The sequence below is a fragment of the Podarcis raffonei genome, chromosome 6 (genome assembly GCF_027172205.1).
Source record: "Podarcis raffonei isolate rPodRaf1 chromosome 6, rPodRaf1.pri, whole genome shotgun sequence".
NCBI classification, from domain to species: Eukaryota; Metazoa; Chordata; class Lepidosauria; order Squamata; family Lacertidae; genus Podarcis; species Podarcis raffonei.
The window spans coordinates 27040489-27061113 of record NC_070607.1 but is presented as its reverse complement, the minus strand read 5'-3'; the positions used below and the strand labels follow the sequence as shown (position 1 = coordinate 27061113).

The 20625-nt window shown below is 41.3% G+C and overlaps 1 protein-coding gene across 1 annotated transcript in view; it reads right to left on the bottom strand.

The window, feature by feature from the left end:
- Positions 1–20625, bottom strand: part of EVI5 (ecotropic viral integration site 5) — a 75916-nt gene that overhangs the window by 36217 nt on the left and 19074 nt on the right. The window contains exons 3-13 of the mRNA XM_053391756.1: positions 20088–20277; positions 19541–19765; positions 14625–14699; positions 13251–13376; positions 12051–12194; positions 11512–11601; positions 11322–11419; positions 9207–9267; positions 7411–7464; positions 3713–3745; positions 3032–3178 (exon numbers count right to left, since the gene is read on the bottom strand). Coding sequence (XP_053247731.1) covers positions 3032–3178; positions 3713–3745; positions 7411–7464; positions 9207–9267; positions 11322–11419; positions 11512–11601; positions 12051–12194; positions 13251–13376; positions 14625–14699; positions 19541–19765; positions 20088–20277 — 1243 coding nt within the window. The remainder of the gene's footprint in view (positions 1–3031; positions 3179–3712; positions 3746–7410; positions 7465–9206; positions 9268–11321; positions 11420–11511; positions 11602–12050; positions 12195–13250; positions 13377–14624; positions 14700–19540; positions 19766–20087; positions 20278–20625) is intronic.

The window sequence follows — 20625 nt, the reverse complement described above, 5'->3', positions numbered from 1 at the left end:
TAAGTAGTGCAGCAGGTTGCTTTTTTTAAAGCTGTGGAAACACACCTCCAGTTTTCTGAGGTTTTGTTTTGGTCATCCTGTGAGTCAGAATTTTTCAGCCTTTTGTGGCGCCACTGCAAGTTTGTCCCTGTTGACAAACTAGACCCAATCTTCAAGATACAACAGGGGCTATTTTAAGGATTAAATATTTTTACTTTGCCAGCTAGCCATTAAGTCATTGTGTTCTCCCAAGTACAGTTCACGTTGAGTCAGCCAGTCTGCTGTGGTGACTAATGAAAGGCTGGGCCTTGCAATTCCAGGCCATCTTTATTTGGCAAAGCCGCTAGAGCTATTCTCCTCAGAGCACAATGGAGCTTCACAGAGCACTTGCTGGAAACTACTCTTCATGGCAACAGATCTGCATTTGCGCCTCTGTTGCTGAGGATCCAGCTAAAAGGTTATTGTGGTGGATCTCCCTCAGGCCTTTCACCAGCGATATCACCATCGCCGCATTCAAGATGTCACCATTTCCTGCAAGTCGCAGCCAATAAACCAGAGAGTTTAATGACAGAATCCCAAAGGGTTATGCATAGAACAATTTAATACAGTACAACAGCACATTGTTTTTACACTATAGGTTAATGGAAAGATGTATGAAAAGTGAAGGCATGTAAGTCATGGGGCTAAGTATTTTCTTCCTGGTTTTCCCCGTAGGGCGGGGAGGAGAGAAAGAATGTGTTTACATATACAAAGCTTATTTTGGCAAACTTAAACTTACTGCTTAAACAAAAAACTACCGTCTACAACTTAGCATATAGAATCGTGTTTCGTTGATTTATGTTTACAGACAAATTCTAAGGATGTTTGCTCAGAAGACCCTACTTTTGGTTAGTGGCACTTAGGCCCAGGTAAGTATAGACAGCAGCATCGAAAATATACTAACTTCGACACTGCAATTCTATACCTGCCTACTCAGAGTAAGGCGCATCCCCCCCCCCCAATGCTGGCTAGAACTGATGGGAGGACAACATTTGGAGGTTTCCTAATTCTGGTGCACAGGATTGCAGAGTGAGGTTTCTTTTGTACAAGCAAAAGGTACGGGGAGGTGCAGCAGACACGCTTCTAAGCAGCAAATCATCAGAAAACAAAAAGCCCTGTTTTTCTCGTGAAAACCGCAACACTCTCCACGTGTAGAAATGCATATTAGAGCTGAGCGACCTGCGTTTCTACAATGTACCCAGGACTTAGCATTCTCTAAAGCTGTGGGGACTGCCTTACATTTGAAAACAAAAGTTCCTATGAAGCATTTTGAGTGAATAAAATCTCATATCAAGAAGCATTTCACTCATTCCAAAAGAGAAAATATTTCATAGAGCTTCAGGGGTGGGGGCGGAGATTGCAGTGCCACCTAAGTAGATACAATTCTTACCTTGAATCTCCGTTTAAATGAAATTTCAGTGGCATACACTCCCAAGTGACAGAAGGTCTGAGAGTCAGTTTGTTGGAAACTAAGCTTAATGAGCCTGCTTTTAGAGAAGTGTGCGATAAAAATGGGAAGGGTTCCAAAAATTGGGCTTTTTCAGAATCTCAGTGTTGTTGTGTTGCTGTTTTTAAAAAGCTATGCTGGCCCCTCTTCTTGTTCTTTGTTTTATACCTCAATCCACACTGTATGTAAGAATTGCTTTTTAACCTCCTTATTCTCCCAATCACTTTGAGACAGTGACTTATCCAAGGCCATCTGCATTTGATTCATAGATAAGTAAGGAGCACCAACCCCAATATATCAAATACCAAGCAATTCAAGAATGGGCAAAGAAACACAAAGCCTAGAAATTTGGTGAGTATAATAATCTCCCCTTAGCTTTCCCAGGAAAACAGCCTCTGTCTTTACACTTGCGCAACAGTCTCCAACACAATAGTAACACAACACTATAGTAATCCAAATTATTCAGACTAGCTATATTTCTATTCCGTCCCCTGTCCCCCATCAGATGTATTCATTTACATGTATATTTTAATACCTATGAAAATATCATTTTTAATTCCACATTTCATTACAAGACATATATTCTACACATAAATAATTTTTTGGATTATTCCATACATATCTATTGATTACAAGAAAGCTAAAGAACAAAGTAGGAAATTTCCTGTTTTGGTTGGGTTCCAATAATATTACTTGTGAGAAACAAATTATGGAACAAAATTAAGAGCTACGAAGATCAATGACCTTTCACATAAAGTTTATTATTCAGGGAAGGCTAGAAAGGAACATTTATGTTATCATAATTAATTACTCTTCTTCCAGTAATGAAGTCACACACACACACACACACACACACACACACACAAAATATTTTCTTAAACAACAGCCAGGCGAATTGAGAGCACATGTTTTACCCAAGGAAACAATCATACTGACATTATCTCAGTATTTTAAAGTATGAGATTGAAACCACAGGTATCTATTTAAAAAATAAAAATAAAAATGTCAAATTATTGGTTGTGCAGCATCATCTTAAGCACATTCACCTGTCAGTCACACAAAGTTCAATCGCCTTACTGCCTAAGTGGCCAAATTTAATTTCTCTTTTTTCCCCACTAGGTGGTGCCCTAAAATTTTGAAAACTGTGCTAAGGATGATCATCCTAAAGGCCTGCTGTCAGCTCAGGCTAAGGATAGAGGAGGAATCCACCTTTAAGCAGATTTAAGGTTTGGTTATTCCAACCCAGCCGAGCCCTGTTTTGCACTGAACTGTGTCCTCTGTTCAAGTTCCTTATACATCACCAAGACACTCAGTTCCCATCATCTCTATGGCTATATTGGTTGCTAGTGATACGAGTTGGGAGTCTAACAACCTCCGGAGGGTTAGGAACCCCTTAATCTAATTATTAAAAACAGGCTAATTCGTTTTCACTTAATTTTTATCCATGCATATATCACAGAAAGCAATATATTTAAGAGGAATAGAACAGAGATCATGCCATGTCCAACAGAAATAACAGAAGTGAATGAGAAAGATAAGAGATTAGGTTACTACCAGGTACCTTACCCCTTGTTGCTGTTGCTGGAGCTCCCTGATGGTATTTTCAGCTTGCTCCAGTTTAGTAATGGCCTCATTACTCTGCTGTTTGATGGTGGCCAGCTCCCGTTTTATGAGGTAGTTTTCCTCAGCCTCCTGGGCCCTTGTCACTTGTCCCTTAGGACATAATTTTCTTTTTAAAGCAATTGGAGGACCGATCCAGGGAAGACCGAGAGTTTTACATATTTATTCTGCCATATGGTTAAAATCTTGCAAATCATCACAGAACTGTTACAGCCAGTACATCAATTTAGCGAAGTAAAGGCAGTTTAGCACTGCATCGCATTAAACGCTCTTAGTATCCGCCAGCAAGGTCAATTGTGTATTTGCATTCAGCAGAACTCTGTTCATGCATATATTACTCCATTGTGCATGCACATCTGTTAGAAGTTTTGTAGCTGGTCTACAGAATTAGTGCTGAAACAGAATTAGAGCCCAGCAATTACTCAGAATTTCGGGCGCCATTAGAATGAGCGTGCAGAGAGATGCCTAAATATTATTCTAACACAGAGCTGCTAGATTACAGTTGTTTAAATTTATGAGGGTAGATATTCAGTTGTAAAAATGCATGTAGTTATTAATGCATGCATTAAAAACAGAAAGCTGTTTTTTTTAGAATCGGAAAGAGTGAGATACTAAAGAAGTATATACCTGTATCAATCTATCTGCCAAGGAAGCACTTTCCTACAAAAAGGAAAAAAATTCAGATAGGAGTAAGAGAAAAAAAGGAAAACCAAGTGACAAAATCAATGGTGGAAAATTATGCCCAAATTCTACCAACTTTCCATATACAATGAACTCCCAAATATTCTTTTTTCTCTCCACCCATTAAAGGTGGTACAGTTTAACAGCCAAGTATCAGCAGCACAGGCAGAAGACTTAATTCAGAAAAATAACACCGAGCTTCAAATTTAATAATATTCGTTTAAAGAGGGTAAGTTGTCTAATTTTCAGTTGGCAGTTTATTGCATGGAGCAAACATTAAATGCAAATTCATGTAGAGCTCAATTAATCAAGCTTTGTGAAGTGAAAGGAGGTATAATTTGAGCACATTTCAAAGTTCAGCTAGTGAAGGGGCAGAGCCATTTGTACAACAGCAGTATTTAAAAGGCAGGAGTCCAATGATGCAAAATGTCAGGCACAAAGAACAGTGAATATATGCAAAGTATATCTGATCTGATTTCGGACAACTCTTATCACTAACGCTATTACAGTTTAATCTTCCCTTGATCTGATTTTGCAGCAAACTAGAATCTTCACAGCAATCTAATAATCCAGGCAGCTTTCAACCTGGAAAGGTACAATTTAACCCATACACATCAGTTAGTTTACACCTCCCTTAATGCACTTACAAATTCACAGAGAGGGCAGAAACTGTTAACACATCCACATGAAAATTGCTGCATCAAGGAGTCAAATGAAGCTGTATCAGTAGAAGTAGAAATGTATTAATTAGCATAAATTAGGTGGTAACTATCTTCAAGCTGAATGCACAATTGTTCTCTGAAGTGAGATTTGTTTAAGAACAGAATTTCCGTCTTGCTTTCCTACTTTTGTTTTATGACAGTAACGGCTGTTCTGTTCCCCTTGGAACCAGGAATGCACACTGGAAAAAGTTCACTTTCTACGCTTATGGGAAAAGACCAAACTTCACTCCCCACACAGGGAGAACTCCTCTTTTAAGTCACAAATGAAGACTTCTGCCAACTATAATTTCAAAAACTAGGAAGCTATAGCTGTAAAAGGCTTGAAGGCCTAGAAAAAAATACCAGAAACAGGAATCCAATCTATTCCTATCCAACATCTATTAGAGATAGACAGCGTATTCTTTAGTCCAATTAATGGGAACAAGTATTCTAGAGCCAAGGGGAAAGGCCACAATATCATAAGATTATTGGGCAGAAGGAGATTTTCATATGACAAAGAAAAACCATGAGAAAGTGATTTGGGTGTAGAAAAACACAAAACCTGCCCTTTCAGTGTTGCCCCAATGCTTGAAGAAGAAACACATGCATTAGAGATCAAGGAAAGCTTGCCTTCTACCAAAAGGATAGCCAGCCACTCTCATAATGGTTAACAAACGAGTATCAGTCTCCAGAAGCTTATATGTTGTGCTACAGCAAGCTTGAAGTCTTGCAAGGTTGGCACATTGGCAAGAAGGTAGCTGTGAGGGTCTCTATGTGCTAAGGGCAATTGCAACAGACTGGAAAACAGTCTATAGAACCTTTGGAAGGATTGGGTTAGATCTGGACTAGACATTTCCATCACCTGCACTGTTTGGATGCCATCGTTTCCCGGGCACTGGAAAGGTAATCAATGTGGATTTTGTTTGAGAACAATTCTGTGCTGTCTTGGAATTCAGAACAATAAAGAAAAACACATCAGAACCTTGCTCAGACTATAACAGGACAATGTTACAGAAACCTCCTCTTTTTAGAGAACTGTGTCCCTATCACTAAGGCAAAACGAAAAGAAAATAAAGATAATAGGATCTCCTATTCCTCCAACTGTCCTTGCCCATTGAAAGAACGGAGTAATGAAAGTATTACCATGGTAGTGGGACTAAAAAAAAGCAGCAACACTGAATGAGAGGATCATCTTAGAGGACAAACATGCTGCCTCAGGCTTGCTATCCCATTGTCTAGTCAAGGCCAATGCAACATGTAAAGAACAGATCCTCAGGAGAGGATGACTTCCTAAGACTGTTTTCCCACCAGTGCCACAAATATACTCAAATATTTTCAAGAGGCTGAAAGAATGGAACCGAAGTTCTTCCAAGGCGTCTAAAACACCCACCCACAACACAGCTAGGTACAAACACAGTTCAGTTTTTTGCTTCAAACGCTGCCTCTGCAACTACTCAAATTAACAGATTGCCTATACTAAATGGAACACTTGGGATTTTTAAAAAAATAATAATGAAAGCATACATTCCTTGGCGCTTTATAAACTGTTCATATTATTACGCCCGTCTCAGTTATTCAGAAAAAAATGACAATATAAAATGCTCAACTCTCCTGTTTCAAGAAGTGTTTGAGCACCACCATTCAACAACCCAAGGGATGACTGTTTTGTCTATCACTAGTTTGTCTGATTCTGGCACCCTGCAGTTCTGTTTCCCCCTAGTCATCAAATGATCAGTAGTGTCCACATGCTTGGAATAAGAAGAAGGAAGCTCTAATGGCTTTAAGATAAGAAGGAGAATAATAATAATAATAATAATAATAATAATAATAATAATAATAATAATTTATTTATACCCCGCCCATATGGCTGGCTTCCAACAAAACACTAAAATACAATAACCTATTAAGCATTAAAAGTTTCCCTAAATAGGGCTGCCTTCAGATGTCTTCTAAAAGTTTGGTAGTTATTTTTCTCTTTGACATCTGGTGGGAGGGTGTTCCACAGGGCGGGTGCCACTACTGAGAAGGCCCTCTGCCTGGTTCCCTGTAACTTGGCTTCTCGTAGTGAGGGAACTGCCAGAAGGAAGAAAATGTTTCCAGGTACAGTTTGAGATGAGGCAGAATAGAAACAGTGAGAAGCCCTTATTTTCCACAGCTCTTTGGTGAAAAAAGTAAGAAAGATGGGTGTTCTGCTCAACCTGCTTGGGAACAAAAATCATAATCCAAACTAAGAGCCTTCCCTTATCTACCACACTTTGTTACAGATATCTGCTTTAACCTAAATTAAGAATGAGCACTCTCAACTTCATCGTACTATTCGGCCCAGGGATTGAACTTGAACAGAATGCCACTGAATTAAGGAAGAAGACTGCAAGTCAAAGCTGTATATGTGTTGTGGTTTCTATGGCGTGCTGAACAAAAACAAATAAATAGAAACTTGCTTTCGGTTTCTGAATATATTCTATATGGTGGTTATGCAAAGTGCGAAATCATTTCAGACACCTGGCTTAATGTTTCAGTGCATTTGGTGATGCAAAGAACCAAAATAACGTTGGCGCAAAACTTTGTCCCAGCTTCCTTCCAACAAGGAGATTGTCCAAGGACACTGATCTTCCATCCAAAATTCATTACATACATCTTTCAGTTTCATTTTCTGACTTTTCATAAACCCAATGCCTTCTTCTTCAATAAAACCGTTAATTATTAAGGGGCCACAGAACGCTTTGTTGAATTCACTTCTTTACTTAAGGTACGGAAAGCAAGTGCTCATAATTTAGAAACCTGAATTGTCTAATTATGAAGAAGCATCATGAAACTGCTATAAAACAGACATTAGCAGTGTTGTTCTTGCCATGCTATTCATATTAGTACAGCTATTCAGAACTGCACCAGTATTGTAAAATTTGTCATCAAATACAGGATAATGGTGACTAGAATACTTACTTTTTCTAGTGTTTCAATGCGCTGTTTTAAAAGTCTATTTTCTGTCTGTAATCTCTGAAAAGCAAGCAAAATTAACTGAGACCTAAATGCAGTGAGGAAGAATCCAGTAACCTTCAAGGCCCACTGAAGTTACAAGATACAATATCACCTGGTAAACATTACATGGAAACATCCTAGATTTCTCCCCTAATTATTCCCTTATAAAAGTTTTAAAGCAGATGGGCAATTTAAATTAACTGAGAAGTCCCAATGATCACCTTATATGCATGGTGCCTCTACTTTAGGGTACTGATTCCACACACTTGTGGCGAAGTTATGCTTCTATGAATGTTGTTATATTGTTATATTGATCAATTATAAGTTATACAGCCTAATGCCCAGCATCACAAAGAGCTAAATCCTGACCACATTTCCTTGAAAGCAAGGCTGTGGATGCCGCCTGTTAATTCAGATCAGTAGAAGGCCTTCTGAAATTATCAGTGTTACTAAATTGCTTGCTATCACAACACAGATAGCTTCTTTTAAAAGAAAGAAAGAAAGAAAAAAGAAACCTTGCTGGAATGCAGCGTGGAACCTTTGAGAAAAATACCATATTTTTTGCTTTATAAGACGCACCAGACCACAAGACGCACCTAGTTTTTGGAGTTTTTGGAGGAGGAAAACAAGAAAAAGAATATTCTGAATCTCAGAAGCCAGAACAGCAAGAGGGATCGCTGCGCAGTGAAAGCAGCAATCCCTCTTGCTGTTCTGGCTTCTGGGATAGCTGTGCAACCTGCATTTGTTCCATAAGACGCACACACATTTCCCCTTGCTTTTTAGGAGGGAAAAAGTGAGTCTTATAGAGCAAAAAATACGGTAAGTTTAAGGTCTGATGGTCACTTTGGGTGACGCTGCTGGAAACAGCAGGGTGGAGTGTCCACCAGTCAGGAGAGAACAGAGAGTTAAAAGAGAGAAACTGACAGTTAAAACTGTGAGATAGTGCTTGGAAAGGACTTGGGATGGATGGATAGGGCTTTGCTAGGCTGGGCAACTCACGGGTATTTCCCTGAGGGGAAGGAAAAGATCCTAGAAGTGGGCTGGAAGAGTTCTTACAGGCAGGACAAACAGCCATTCAAGGCGGAATCTGTTTAATTAGAAACAGTTCTAAAGTGGAAGTTTTAAGTAAAGTTCTCAGTTATTTCTGTAAAGCATTTCTGGCTGGAACAAAAGCTCTGGGCCTTATCAGGGTCACCATTAGGCTTTAATCCTCATTGAGTGTGTTTAAGTAAAATTCCAGTTTTGCTTCCAATCCTTACTTTGAGGGATAAATGGTCACGGGTTTTCTTTTCACATCATCAATATTAGCAAACCCTGCAACGTACAGAGAATCTCAGACCTCTCAAGCGTTACTCCCAGGGAGTGTCTAAGTTTGAAAGCACCCCAAACCCAGCCACATTCCCTCGCTTGCATCTTTACTGAGGGAGCCTGCCACATAAGTGTTTTATTTTCTTACATATTCCTCCACAAAACGATCATATCCCAGCCCACACATCTTTCACTGCAGCTTTGTTTTAAATGTACCTTTGAAAAGTGGAAAGTTACAGGTACTATATTAGCTTTCCATAATAAATGAGGATGCACTATGGAAAGTTAATATGGCACTTGCCTCCACAAAAGACTTGTTATTTATTCATTACCTTCGTATCCTGCCTTTCTTCCAAGAACCTCAGGACAGCATGCATATAGTCCCTGCTGCCCAGGTAAGGATTGAAAATATCCACATTAGTTACAACACTCTCTCACAAAATTCCACTTACTTTAATTTCAACTTGTTCTTCCATTTCTTTTGTTTTTATAGTAGTATATTCTTTTTCTAACCTGAAGGAAAAAAAGTAAGACTTTTTTTTAGTACAGTGGTACCTCGGGATGCGAACGGGATCCATTCCGGAGCCCCGTTCACAGCCTGAATAGAACGTAAGATGCGACTGTGCGTCTGCGTGTGCGCAGGTCGTGTTTTGCCGCTTCTGCGCATGCACAAGCAGCGAAACCCGGAAGTAACGCGCTCCGTTACTTCCGGGTTGCCGCGGAGCGTAACTTGAAAATGCTCAACCTGAAGCACATTCAACCCGAGGTATGACTGTATTGTGTGCATGTGCTGAACAGAATGAGTAACATGCAGAAAGACTGTCAATATTCCTCTGCGGGACTCCCACCAAAGCTTTTGTTTTTCATTCACTAAACCTGATTTTCCTCGCCTTTATACTGAAACTGTAAGTCCATGGAAAAGGCACAATTCTTTGTAATTCTTTTCACCATGTCTATGGTCTTAAGGTACATGAGGTTTTGTTTTAACACATATAGTGAAGTAGAAAAAGAAAACCACACAAAACATCACCATGGAGTAGTTCACACAAGTGCCTATTTTGCTGTAAGTTTACTTGTTGGAAAGCAATACCTGCCAGCATGTGCCTGGCAAAAAGAAAACTTGTGAAATCTGCACCCAACAAGGTAAACCTCTTCTTCCTATGTATATCCTTAAAAAGGTAAAGGTAAAGGACCCCTGACAGTTAAGTCCAGTTGCAGACCACTCTGGGGTTGTGGCGCTCATCTTGCTTTACTGGCTGAGGGAGCCGGCGTTTGTCCGCAGACAGTTTTTCCAGGTCATGTGGCCAGCATGACTAAGCCGCTTCTGGCAAAACCAGAGCAGCACATGGAAACGCCGTTTACCTTCCCGCCAGAGCAGTACCTATTTATCTACTTGCACTTTGACGTGCTTTCGAACTGCTAGGTTGGCAGGAGCTGGGACCAAGCAACGGGAGCTCACTCCGTCGTGGGGATTCGAACCGCCGACCTTCTAATGCAGGAATATGCAGCTGTCCCATACGGGGATCGAGCCTGCAACCCTGACATTATGAGCACCATGTTCTAACCAACTGAGCTATCCGCTTGTAGAAAAATTGTTGCGTGAAATTGTTGATATATGAATTAAGTGCCCATGCTTCAGCAATTGAGGCCTCATTTAGAACTCAACAGAAAACACACACCAAGTTGTACTGCTTTCAATAAGCAATTATAAATGGGAATTGTGAAGCCCATTTCAAAAGCCCATAGCTAAAGTGCAGTGTGCTAAAATTGATTTCTAAACAAAACAAAAAAAGGGCCTTAGCAGTAGATCTGCTAAGACACCTTTAGTTCCCTGGAGATTCTTTGATCCTGTGGAGACTTATATGACTAAAAGAATTGAGAGGGGAAGAAGGGCAAAAACAGAAGCTTCCACTTGGCTCAAAGTATTCCATGAAAGCAACAACAGGAATAGATACTATCCAAAAACAGATTTCAATTTTATTTATTTTTTGCCCATCAGGTCCTAAACAGTAGCTTTTGATACACAAATCTCCATCAAGCTCTTTTTTAGTGGCACGCTTGTCTGTTTTGCCTGAAGAGTTTCTGAAGCTCAATACCTAGTTTGCCATTTTGTGATTTTCAGTTGATCTGGATAAAGTTACTTTGCTAACAATGCTTTTGCGTACAGTGGAACCTCGGGGTGCGGACGTAATCCATGACGGAGGCACGTCCGCAACCCACAGTGTTCACATCCTGAAGCGCTGCATCTGTGCAGGCGTGATTTGGCGCTTCTGTGCATGCGGCGAAACCTGGAAGTAACCCGTTTCGGTACTTCCGGTTTTCCCGCAGTCCACAACCCGAAAACACGAAACCTAAAGTGTCTGTAACATGAGGTATGATAACATAGGCCAAGGTGGCTGATGTATTCTCCCCTCCCGAGTGTGATACACAGTACTCTAGTTAGTATCATTGGCAAAGAAACTGCTGAGACTCTTAAACAGAAGCACGTTAACAAGATTTTAAAGCAATTCAAAACCCAGGAACTGTTTTAGAGCACAGATGCTATTTATGCAAAATGTACTACCTACTTTTTCATCTTTTTTGCATTGTATTTGACCTGGTAAGCTGCTTGGATTAATTTATCTGGCCCACCATCAAACTGACGCGGAACGACCTTCTGAAAGTGCTAAAAAGAAAGCACACCGTCACGGTAATTAATACCAACATTATAGGCAAACATTCCAGCAATTTGATATGTCGACGTCACATTTAGCTTACTTGTAACATCCCTTCCATGTCGAGCTGCATCAATTCTGCTTGATTCATTTGGAGTAGTGCTAAGCCGACCCGAAACACTATCTCCAAACCCTAGGAATAAGGTATGTGTTTTATTTCAGGTAAGCATTTCTGATATCTAATATAAATATATTTTCCCATTTAGCTGAATACTGACAAAATTAATATTGAGAGATTTCAGCGCCACACTTAAAACAAATGAGGCTCTCCTTAGATTGACACAGAATGTCAAGTTTAACCCAAGCATAGGAGCCAACTGCTAGGGACCGAGGTCCTTTCCACCCCCAGTAAAATATTTAAGGGGACAGCCCCCCAAAAATTGATGGGCGTCATTCAAATGGTGTGCATGTGTTGTGTCATGTGATCAATTACGTGGCGGTGGCCCTTACCCGGACCCCTGTAATATTTTATTCAAGTTGGCACCCCTGAACCCAACTAACAACCACAGTCTACATCAGAAAGAGTTGCCTTGGGAGATACAGTGTTTTGATTTTGACAACAGGCATTAGACAATAGCTTACCTCAGACATAAAGATATCAAATATTCTTGTTGCAATTGGTAATGGGAAAGATGTAAGAAAAATAGTTAAGAACCATGACGAGGCATACATAGAGGTATGAAAACTCTGAGCCTGGAAATGTACATACAGCTCTGGCAGTTGCTCCTGAAAGAAAATTTACAATTGTTGGTTTTTTTTAGTTAAGACTTTCATAAATCATAAAATAAGTATCTATTTATAAAGGACTACACTTTGAAATGGTGGTCTCCCTCTTTCAAGAATATGCTTTATATCATCTGAAGGCCACACACTGATTAGACAGTTCCCATATAATTTACCTCAGACTGAATCGCTCTGCATTTTGCTGTGTGAAAGCATCAATACCCATCTAAAGGTTATGAAGCACTGATGTTTTCTCTTACTCAGAGTATTAAAATAGGGATAACAAGGGAGTTTGAACAAAATGCTGGAGACAAAGCTGTTCAACTTTCTTAGTTCAGCAGGGTTTATAGACTGAAGCGCTGCTCTCCACTTCCTGAACTCTGGCCAATTCTCTACACACCATTCCTTTTGGAAGTGCTTTTACCGTATTTTTCGCCCCATAGGACGCACTTTTTCCCCTCCAAAAATGAAGGGGAAATGTGTGTGCGTCCTATGGGGCAAATCCAGGCTTTCGCTGAAGCCTGGAGAGCGAGAGGGGTCGGTGCGCACCGACCCCTCTCGCTCTCCAGGCTTCGCGCAGATCTCCGCAAGCCGTGGGAGCCCGCACAGGGCTCCTGCGGCTTGCGGAGAGTTGCCTGCATGCCGAAGGCTGGGCGCGCTGAGCTCAGTGCGCCTAGGCTTTGCGCAGCGCGCCCAGGGTTCGCGCAGCTCTCCGCAAGGCGCAGGAGCCCGGCGATGGGCTCCTGCGGCTTGCGGAGAGTTGCCTATTCTGGGGGCTGGGGTCGGGGGAAGCTCAGGCTTCCCCCGCCCCAGCCCCACGCCTGGGGGGGAAATAATTTCCCCCCCTTTATTCCCCCCCCAAAAAAACTAGGTGCGCCTTATGGGACGGTGCGTCCTATAGGGCGAAAAATATGGTAATTTATGGCCTTCCACCTCTCAGCCACCCAGTTCTCCTAACCCACCGCTGAGAAAGTGGGAAATATCTGCAACTTTAAAAACAAAAAGAATGAACTACAAAGCATGCATCTGGTAAACGATCTCATATCTATCTATATATACCTGTATCATCCATTCAAACTGATACATACAAAGGCCAAGCTCAGCCATACTTGGCTTGAAGAGTTCTCGAAGTCGGTAATCTTGCATTAATTTAACGAACACACAAAACGCTTCCTCCTCGGGCATCTGTTTCGAAGGAGAACCAAGTCAGGAGCTCATTACTCATTGTCATAGTCACCCTAAAAAAGCCCCAAAAGTTTCCAATACCATGTGGCTACAGGAATCATACAGGTATATACTTCTAGGGTGGGTGGAGAAATGATGTTTCCTAGCCCTTCACAACCAATTTTCATCTGTAGCTCTTTTTTATTGCAGTATCTGAGCAAGTGAAAAGAGAATTGCTGTTTCTCAAGCCCTCGTGGCTTGGTAGTCTCATTGTGGCAGCTGTAGTTACATGGAAAAAGCATTGCAGATACTCCCTACATTACAAGCTCACACCCAGGTTTGGAAGCACTGGCCATATTGGGATTATCCATTTTCGGATTAATGAGCCTGTACAAGATTTTGGCTCCTGCACACAGCTGCTTCACCTGCTTCTCCATGGGAGGGAACAAGTCAGGAAGCTGCAAGCTAACCATAGTTCATCGTTGCATTTAAACCAGGAAACTATGGCCGATGGCTTCCAAACAGGCAAAACAGGATGCCAGAGGGGCTTAAAGTTGGCTTCCAAACAAGCTACGATGCGGAAATCATTAGCTGCTAGTTCAGATGTAAAGGCAAGCCATAGTTAAGCTTCCTGGCTTGTCCTGAGTCTTGCGGGAAGGGAAGAATGAAGCATTTGCACGAATGAAGATCAGGCATAACTTGGCTTATTAAACGGAGATTTGCTTGTCTGAATGTTGTCATTGCCTTCAAACACTTGCAACCTCTGGCCAATATTAAACATTGCAGTAGGGTTTTTTAAATTAAATAATAATAATAAGAGCCAGGAGAGTTAGTGGGTTATGAAAGCCATGCTGGGGAATCTCAAGTCTGCCCAGGAATTTTTATCCCGTAGAACAGGTTTTCTATTACTATATTCTATAGCATCTCTGCAGAATGAACGTCATTGTGCCTGGGGCCAGGGGAAAGCTACGTGTGGCCAAACATTTCTCTTTTAACAAGCAGGGAACAAATACACATTTACATTCTAGGGGCTAGCCGCCAGAAGATCAACAAGAAGCAAGGCTCCAACCTGACTCACATTAAGCCCGGGCTTAGAATTTACTGAACTGTTACAGTAAAACAATGTGCATTCAAAGTCTGTGGTAAAGACCAGTTAAGATACCCCACAAGAAGAGCCCCAGTTCGCGGATCCTGTGTTACGCTTTATCATCATCCCGTTCTGCTTTCCAAAGTAATATATAGTTTCGTGAAGCAGCGTGGTTTACTTACCTGCATGAGAAGCAATCCAACAATAAAAGCACTTCCTTGGCAGTAACCAACCTCACGGTCCACTAATGAATAAGCCTAGAAAAGGTTTTTAAAAAACTGGTAAGACTCCAAGCAGCAGAAATCACTGCACATTTGCTTCCAAAATCCATCACATTTATATACCACCTTTTCTTCCAAATATAAATAATAATTAAATTTGTATTTATACCCCGCCCTTCCCGGTTCAGAAAATCGGGCTCAGGGTGGCTAACAACAAATTTAAAACACTTAATTGTTGCAACAAAAACAGCATAAAATACAGTATAAAACGTGAATAACAATAAATTCAGAATTCAAAAATCAATTTAGGGGGGAAATCCATCCAACAAACATTAGATGATCACCAAGGCTAGCTGGCTAAATTAGTCCTGTTTGGGCCAGCGAGGAGACCAGGGGAAAATTAGCTGTGGGATCCCAGAGTGGGTAATCTTCATAAAAAGGGGAGGGAGAGGGAAGGAAGGGGAATAAAAGATCAGGCTAAGTTCAAATTCAAAGCCAGGCGGAATAACTCTGTCTTACAGGCCCTGCAGAAGGAAGTTAAATCCTGCAGGGCCCTGGACTCATGGGACAGAGTATTCCACCAGGTCGGAGCCATCACTGAAAAGGCCCTGGCCCTGGTGGAGGATAATCTGACTTCCTTAGGTCCCGGGACCTCTAAACTATGATTATTCATGGACCTTAAGGTCCTCTGCGGGGCATACCAGGAGAGGCGGTCCCATAAATACGAGGGCCCTAAGCCACAAAAAAGAATAGTGGGGTACATACATGGTTCTCCTGCTCCCCCATTTCATCTTCACAACAAACCTGTGAGGTAGGTTAGACTGAGAGTTGGTGACTGACTCCAAGCTCACCCAGTGAGCTTCATGGCCGAGTGGGGGATTCGAACCCTGCCCTCCCAGGTCCTGGTGCCACACTCTACAAATATTACACCACTCTGGTTTACACTACAAGGCAAACCACTTCCAATATCCAAAGGAGCACAGAATATGGTGGCGGTCACAAAATTCTGCTTCTTGAGGATGCTACCTATTACCTTTCAAGCATGTTTTTAGCTCTTATTGTTGCAGAAGCGTATGGGGACTTGCCTGCTAACATTTCAAAACTCAGAGAAGTCGCTGGATATGGTTTTCCATTTCTGCCCCTGCATCATTGCCCCTGTCTTGAGCAGTAAATGCAGAAGTAGCCAAAAGAAATGGTTCAAATTTGATCAATGTGCACAGGGTTGTATGCAATAGTGTTCATGCACAAGAATGGCTGCCAAGACATGCAAAGGAACTTCCCCTTCATCTCCTCCCGCTGCAGCCTGCCATGTGCCTCTTAAAATCTGCTCCAAAGAGAGACCCTCCAGAGCCAATTCAGGGGAAGACGAGAAGTCATTTTGGCACCCTTTAATTCATACAGGTTGTAGACTTCAGGTTTCTTGGGCACATCACCGTCAATATTATCCTTATTATTCTTTAACACAAGAAACAAGAAGTGCACAGAGGTTCTGCTAATATTGAATTAAGTTTACATTCTACTGAAACCCAGAGGTTGTATGCATGCTAGCCTGCAAGGATCCTGGCTACAGGCTGAGATGCTAGGTTGCCACAAACACATGGCAAGAGGAAGAGGCAATCAATTACGTGGCGGTGCTATAATGGAAGCAGATCTGTACGTCGGAGGAAAAGTACAGTACCCAAAGGTCAAATGACCACTCATAGAAAGTGTGGGGAAGTGAAGGAAGCAGAGGGCTTCAGGAAGGAAGACTGGAGGCAGCAGCAGGAATGGAATACGAGGAATGGAAAAGGGAAAAAAAGAACGGTGAGCAACAGATGTACCTGGAAATTTGCCTAATGGGCTCTTTTCTCAACCTTTGTACTAGTATGAGGACACAAGCACAGAAGGGGCTGTGTGCAGATTGTGCGAAGGAGTGTAGAGGCAAGACATGTTTGCAATTTTACCCCTCTGCTACCCCCCAATGTGCTAAGTGAAAAACCAGCAATCCTAACTGGTAGGTGGTCAACATTTGCATGTGTGCTATTGGTTGAAAGTGGGGCAGAAGGCTGAACTTATCCTTGAAATCAAGAAGGCTTCCCTCCATGCTGTACCAGAACTCCCACTATAGCTGTTAAATACACATGCAAAACAGAGCTGAGATCTTCCTTTCTAAGGTTTCTGATTTGAGAGATATGAGTGTCGGTCTCCTGGTTATCCCCACCCTTCCAGCTGTATATTTGCATGTTTTATATCCCACGGCATTTAAAAAAAGGAAAGCGTGTTGATTGCGTATACCACCTCTGATGTGCTGCGCAATGCACAATAACGAGCTGCACCACGCTTCCAATCAAAAGGAAACTGCAATCAGCAGGAAATGTTTCGAGTGCATTCGTATGAAAAAGTCAATTGACAGTTCAACATGAGCTCATTCTCTTGGCTGGCTTAATGTCTACAACAGATGTGCCTGACTTGCAACAACAGGGTAATTCTTCCCTTCGCTGTCAGAAAGTCTAATTGCAATTGATGAGCCCAAGTAATTTCCCAAAGGTCAGTCCACGTGCTACATTCCAGTATTTCTCTCATGGAAGTCTTACTCACATGAGCCATATGATATCCCAATGTAGCAGCAGTTAATATCTTTGAAAGATGAAAAATACAGATGGAAGAAAATGGGACAGCCAAGATCTACGATATACTGGCTTATATGCTACGCTGCTTGAGAACCAAAAAGTTCTGGACATTTCCTTTGTTTTAAAACAAAAAACTTTTAAGCCCTGCCCTAAATTACTATGAGGAACGTGGGTGGAGCTGTGGGTTAAACCACAGAGCCTAGGGTTTGCCGATCAGAAGGTTGGCAGTTCGAATCCCCGCAACGGAGTGAGCTCCCGTTGCTCAGTACCTGCTCCTGCCAACCTAGCAGTTTGAAAGCACGTCAAAGTGCAAGTACATAAATAGGTACCATTCCGGCGGGAAGGTAAACAGCGTTTCCGTGCGCTGCTCTGGTTCGCCAGAAGCGGCTTAGTCATGCTGGCCGCATGACCTGGAAGCTGTACGCCGGCTCCCTCAGCCAGTAAAGCGAGATGAGCGCCGCAACCCCAGAGTCGGTCACGACTGGACCTAATGGTCAGGGGTCCCTTTACCCTTTACCTTTAAATCACTATGATTGGTACACCATAGGAAAATAATTCACTGTGACTGAAAGCTAGTCTTAGCCATCAAAAAGATCTCCCTTTCTCCCTTCAAAGATCTCGGACTTTTACCAGTCAACTTGTTTTCATTACTTAGGGTGTCGAATTTTTCCATAGAGCCAAACCACAGAGATACCCAGTAGCAGACTGGAGAGTCCTCATCTGTTATGAGACACCTTGTTAATGATGGGATCTGACTCAGAAATGCAAAAACCTTCTGCCAACTACCCCATTTTGCCTTCTAATTTGGGGTACACATACAGCCGATGAATGCTCATAAATATAAATTCATGTGCATGTATGTACACAAGCGTAAAAAAAGTGAGTCTTACGCTAGGTTATACCAAGGGACCAGGGTGGCTAAAAATGAATGGTTTTTTTAAAAAAACAAATTTAAAAATCGGATTTAAATTGCTTTTGGAGGAAAAATCTAAAGATAGTTTTCTATTTAAGTCACATTATAGTCCAAAGGCTATTCATCAGGAAATAAGGATTTGAGTTTTTCATGTGTGCTAAAACTCAGTCTAAGGTTTTTGGATTTTGTTTTTTTAAAAAAAGTTTAACCACATCAGTTAGCAAACATGGATACATATGCTATAATGTTATTGTTTTAGTTAAATAAATTGTTTAAATTGTTATTAAGTAAAAGATTGTTTTAGTGATCTGTCTGGGTGATGGGCTGTTCAGGGGAATGAAGGAAGTGGATCTGTGCGAGATGGCAAATGGCTAGGTGGTACAGTGGTACCTCAAGTTACATACACTTCAGGTTACATACGCTTCAGGTTACAGACTCCGCTAACCCAGAAATAGTACCTCGGGTTAAGAACTTTGCTTCAGGATGAGAACAGAAATTGTGCGGCGGCAGCGGGAGGCCCCATTAGCTAAAGTGGTGCTTCAGGTTAAGAACTGTAGTTCCATAAAGAAGGCTGATCGCTGAAGAATTGATGCTTTTGAATTATGGTGCTGGAGGAGACTCTTCAGAGTCCCATGGACTGCAAGAAGATCAAACCTATCCATTCTGAAGGAAATCAGCCCTGAGTGCTCACTGGAAGGACAGATCGTGAAGCTGAGGCTCCAATACTTTGGCCACCTCATGAGAAGACTCGACTCCCTGGAAAAGACCCTGATGTTGGGAAAGATTGAGGGCACAAGGAGAAGGGGACGACAGAGGACAAGATAGTTGGACAGCATGAGTTTGACCAAACTGTGGGAGGCAGTGGAAGACAGAAGTGCCTGGCATGCTCTGGTCTATGGGGCACGAAGAGTCGGACACGACTAAACAACTAAACAACAACAACCACTGTAGTTAGAAAAACACCGATGCTGGGGGAGAGAAAAACAGGGCAATGTTTGATTTCTGTTTGAATCCAAGGCTTGGAACCCCTGGAATCATGCACTGCTTGGAGACTGGGGTGCCGTGCAACAATATGCTCAGTATATAGAGACATAGCTTGGGTGTCACGGCTTAAATTTAGTGTCAGAGTGAACATTTCATATTTATATACTGCTTAATCCATGAAAGAGTCTAAGATTTATGATTTACGTTTAAAAAACCACTAAAATATGATAAAACACAATGGGCTTACACTTTATCAAAACATAAATAAAACGGCAGTTTTAAATCAAAATATAAATAAAATCGCAGTTTCAAAGCAAATATTTGCTTAAAACAATTATTTTTCCATTAAGAGATATGAGCTGCTGACTTACCTTCATTACATTAAATAAAACCTCCTGCCCAAGGCTGTCTTTTTCTTTAAAAAAGTCGTGCTCGGGGTATGTCCTAGCAATGTCCCTTCTTATAAGCTTTTCAGAAGGTGAAGTCATTTTCAAGAGTTCCGAATATTGATCCTTAATTGGCATATTTTGAGCTGTGCATAAAAGCTGCCAAACTATTGCTCGGAAATGATGGGGTATCCCTTTTCGAACAAGTTCCTAGAACGTAAAAAATAAATAAATAGAGCATTTATTTATTAACTGCCCTACTTGCAATAATCTCAAAGCGTGCAGTTTACCAAAATCTTCATATTCATGCGCGCATGTTCTCATTTTTTAAGAAGGATGTGATAGCAGAAAGACCAAAAAAAAGGCAAAAAAGGATAATATTGAACACGTAATTGAACATAATTACGTTTTACTGTGTATCACAGTCTACGATGCCAGGCATTGCATTCTGAACCGCCATATTTTAGAGTTATATTTCTAAATACAGACACTGCCAACGACTAATGATTTTGATCACTGCCAATCAACAAACCTTAATTTGCTTCTCTTTCTTTTTGCGCACATCTTCCCAATCATTCACAATTCTTCCCCAAAGGATCCAGGAATCTTCCTCTAGGTGGCTGAGGTTGCTAGAAGCCGATGAACTAGAAACAAGTGAGGATCCGCTGTTTCTTCTTGACCCATCGACGGAGCGCAGCGATTTGCTGTCGGTCTCCAACAATCTGCGGTAAACACAAAACGCTTTGAATCTTCTGGACGTATTGAAAAGAACAGGCCAGTAAGTTACATTGAAATCAATCTAGGTATTACCAAAATCACAGTGGGCGGAATCTAAAACCTGCGATGTAAAGAGCTGATATAATACAATCTGCAGATAAGCTATGAGTTTATTTTGCCTAAACTGAGATGGAAGGAAGTCAATTGAGTGATGTTATGTTGGTTTGTTTGTTTTATGTTTATAGGCGTTGTTGTTGTTGTTGTTTGTTTGTTTGTTTGCTTTTCTTCTTTTCAGTCTTTTTTCTTTTTTGTATTGTTTGATGTCGTTTCCAAAATATCAATAAAAAGATTAG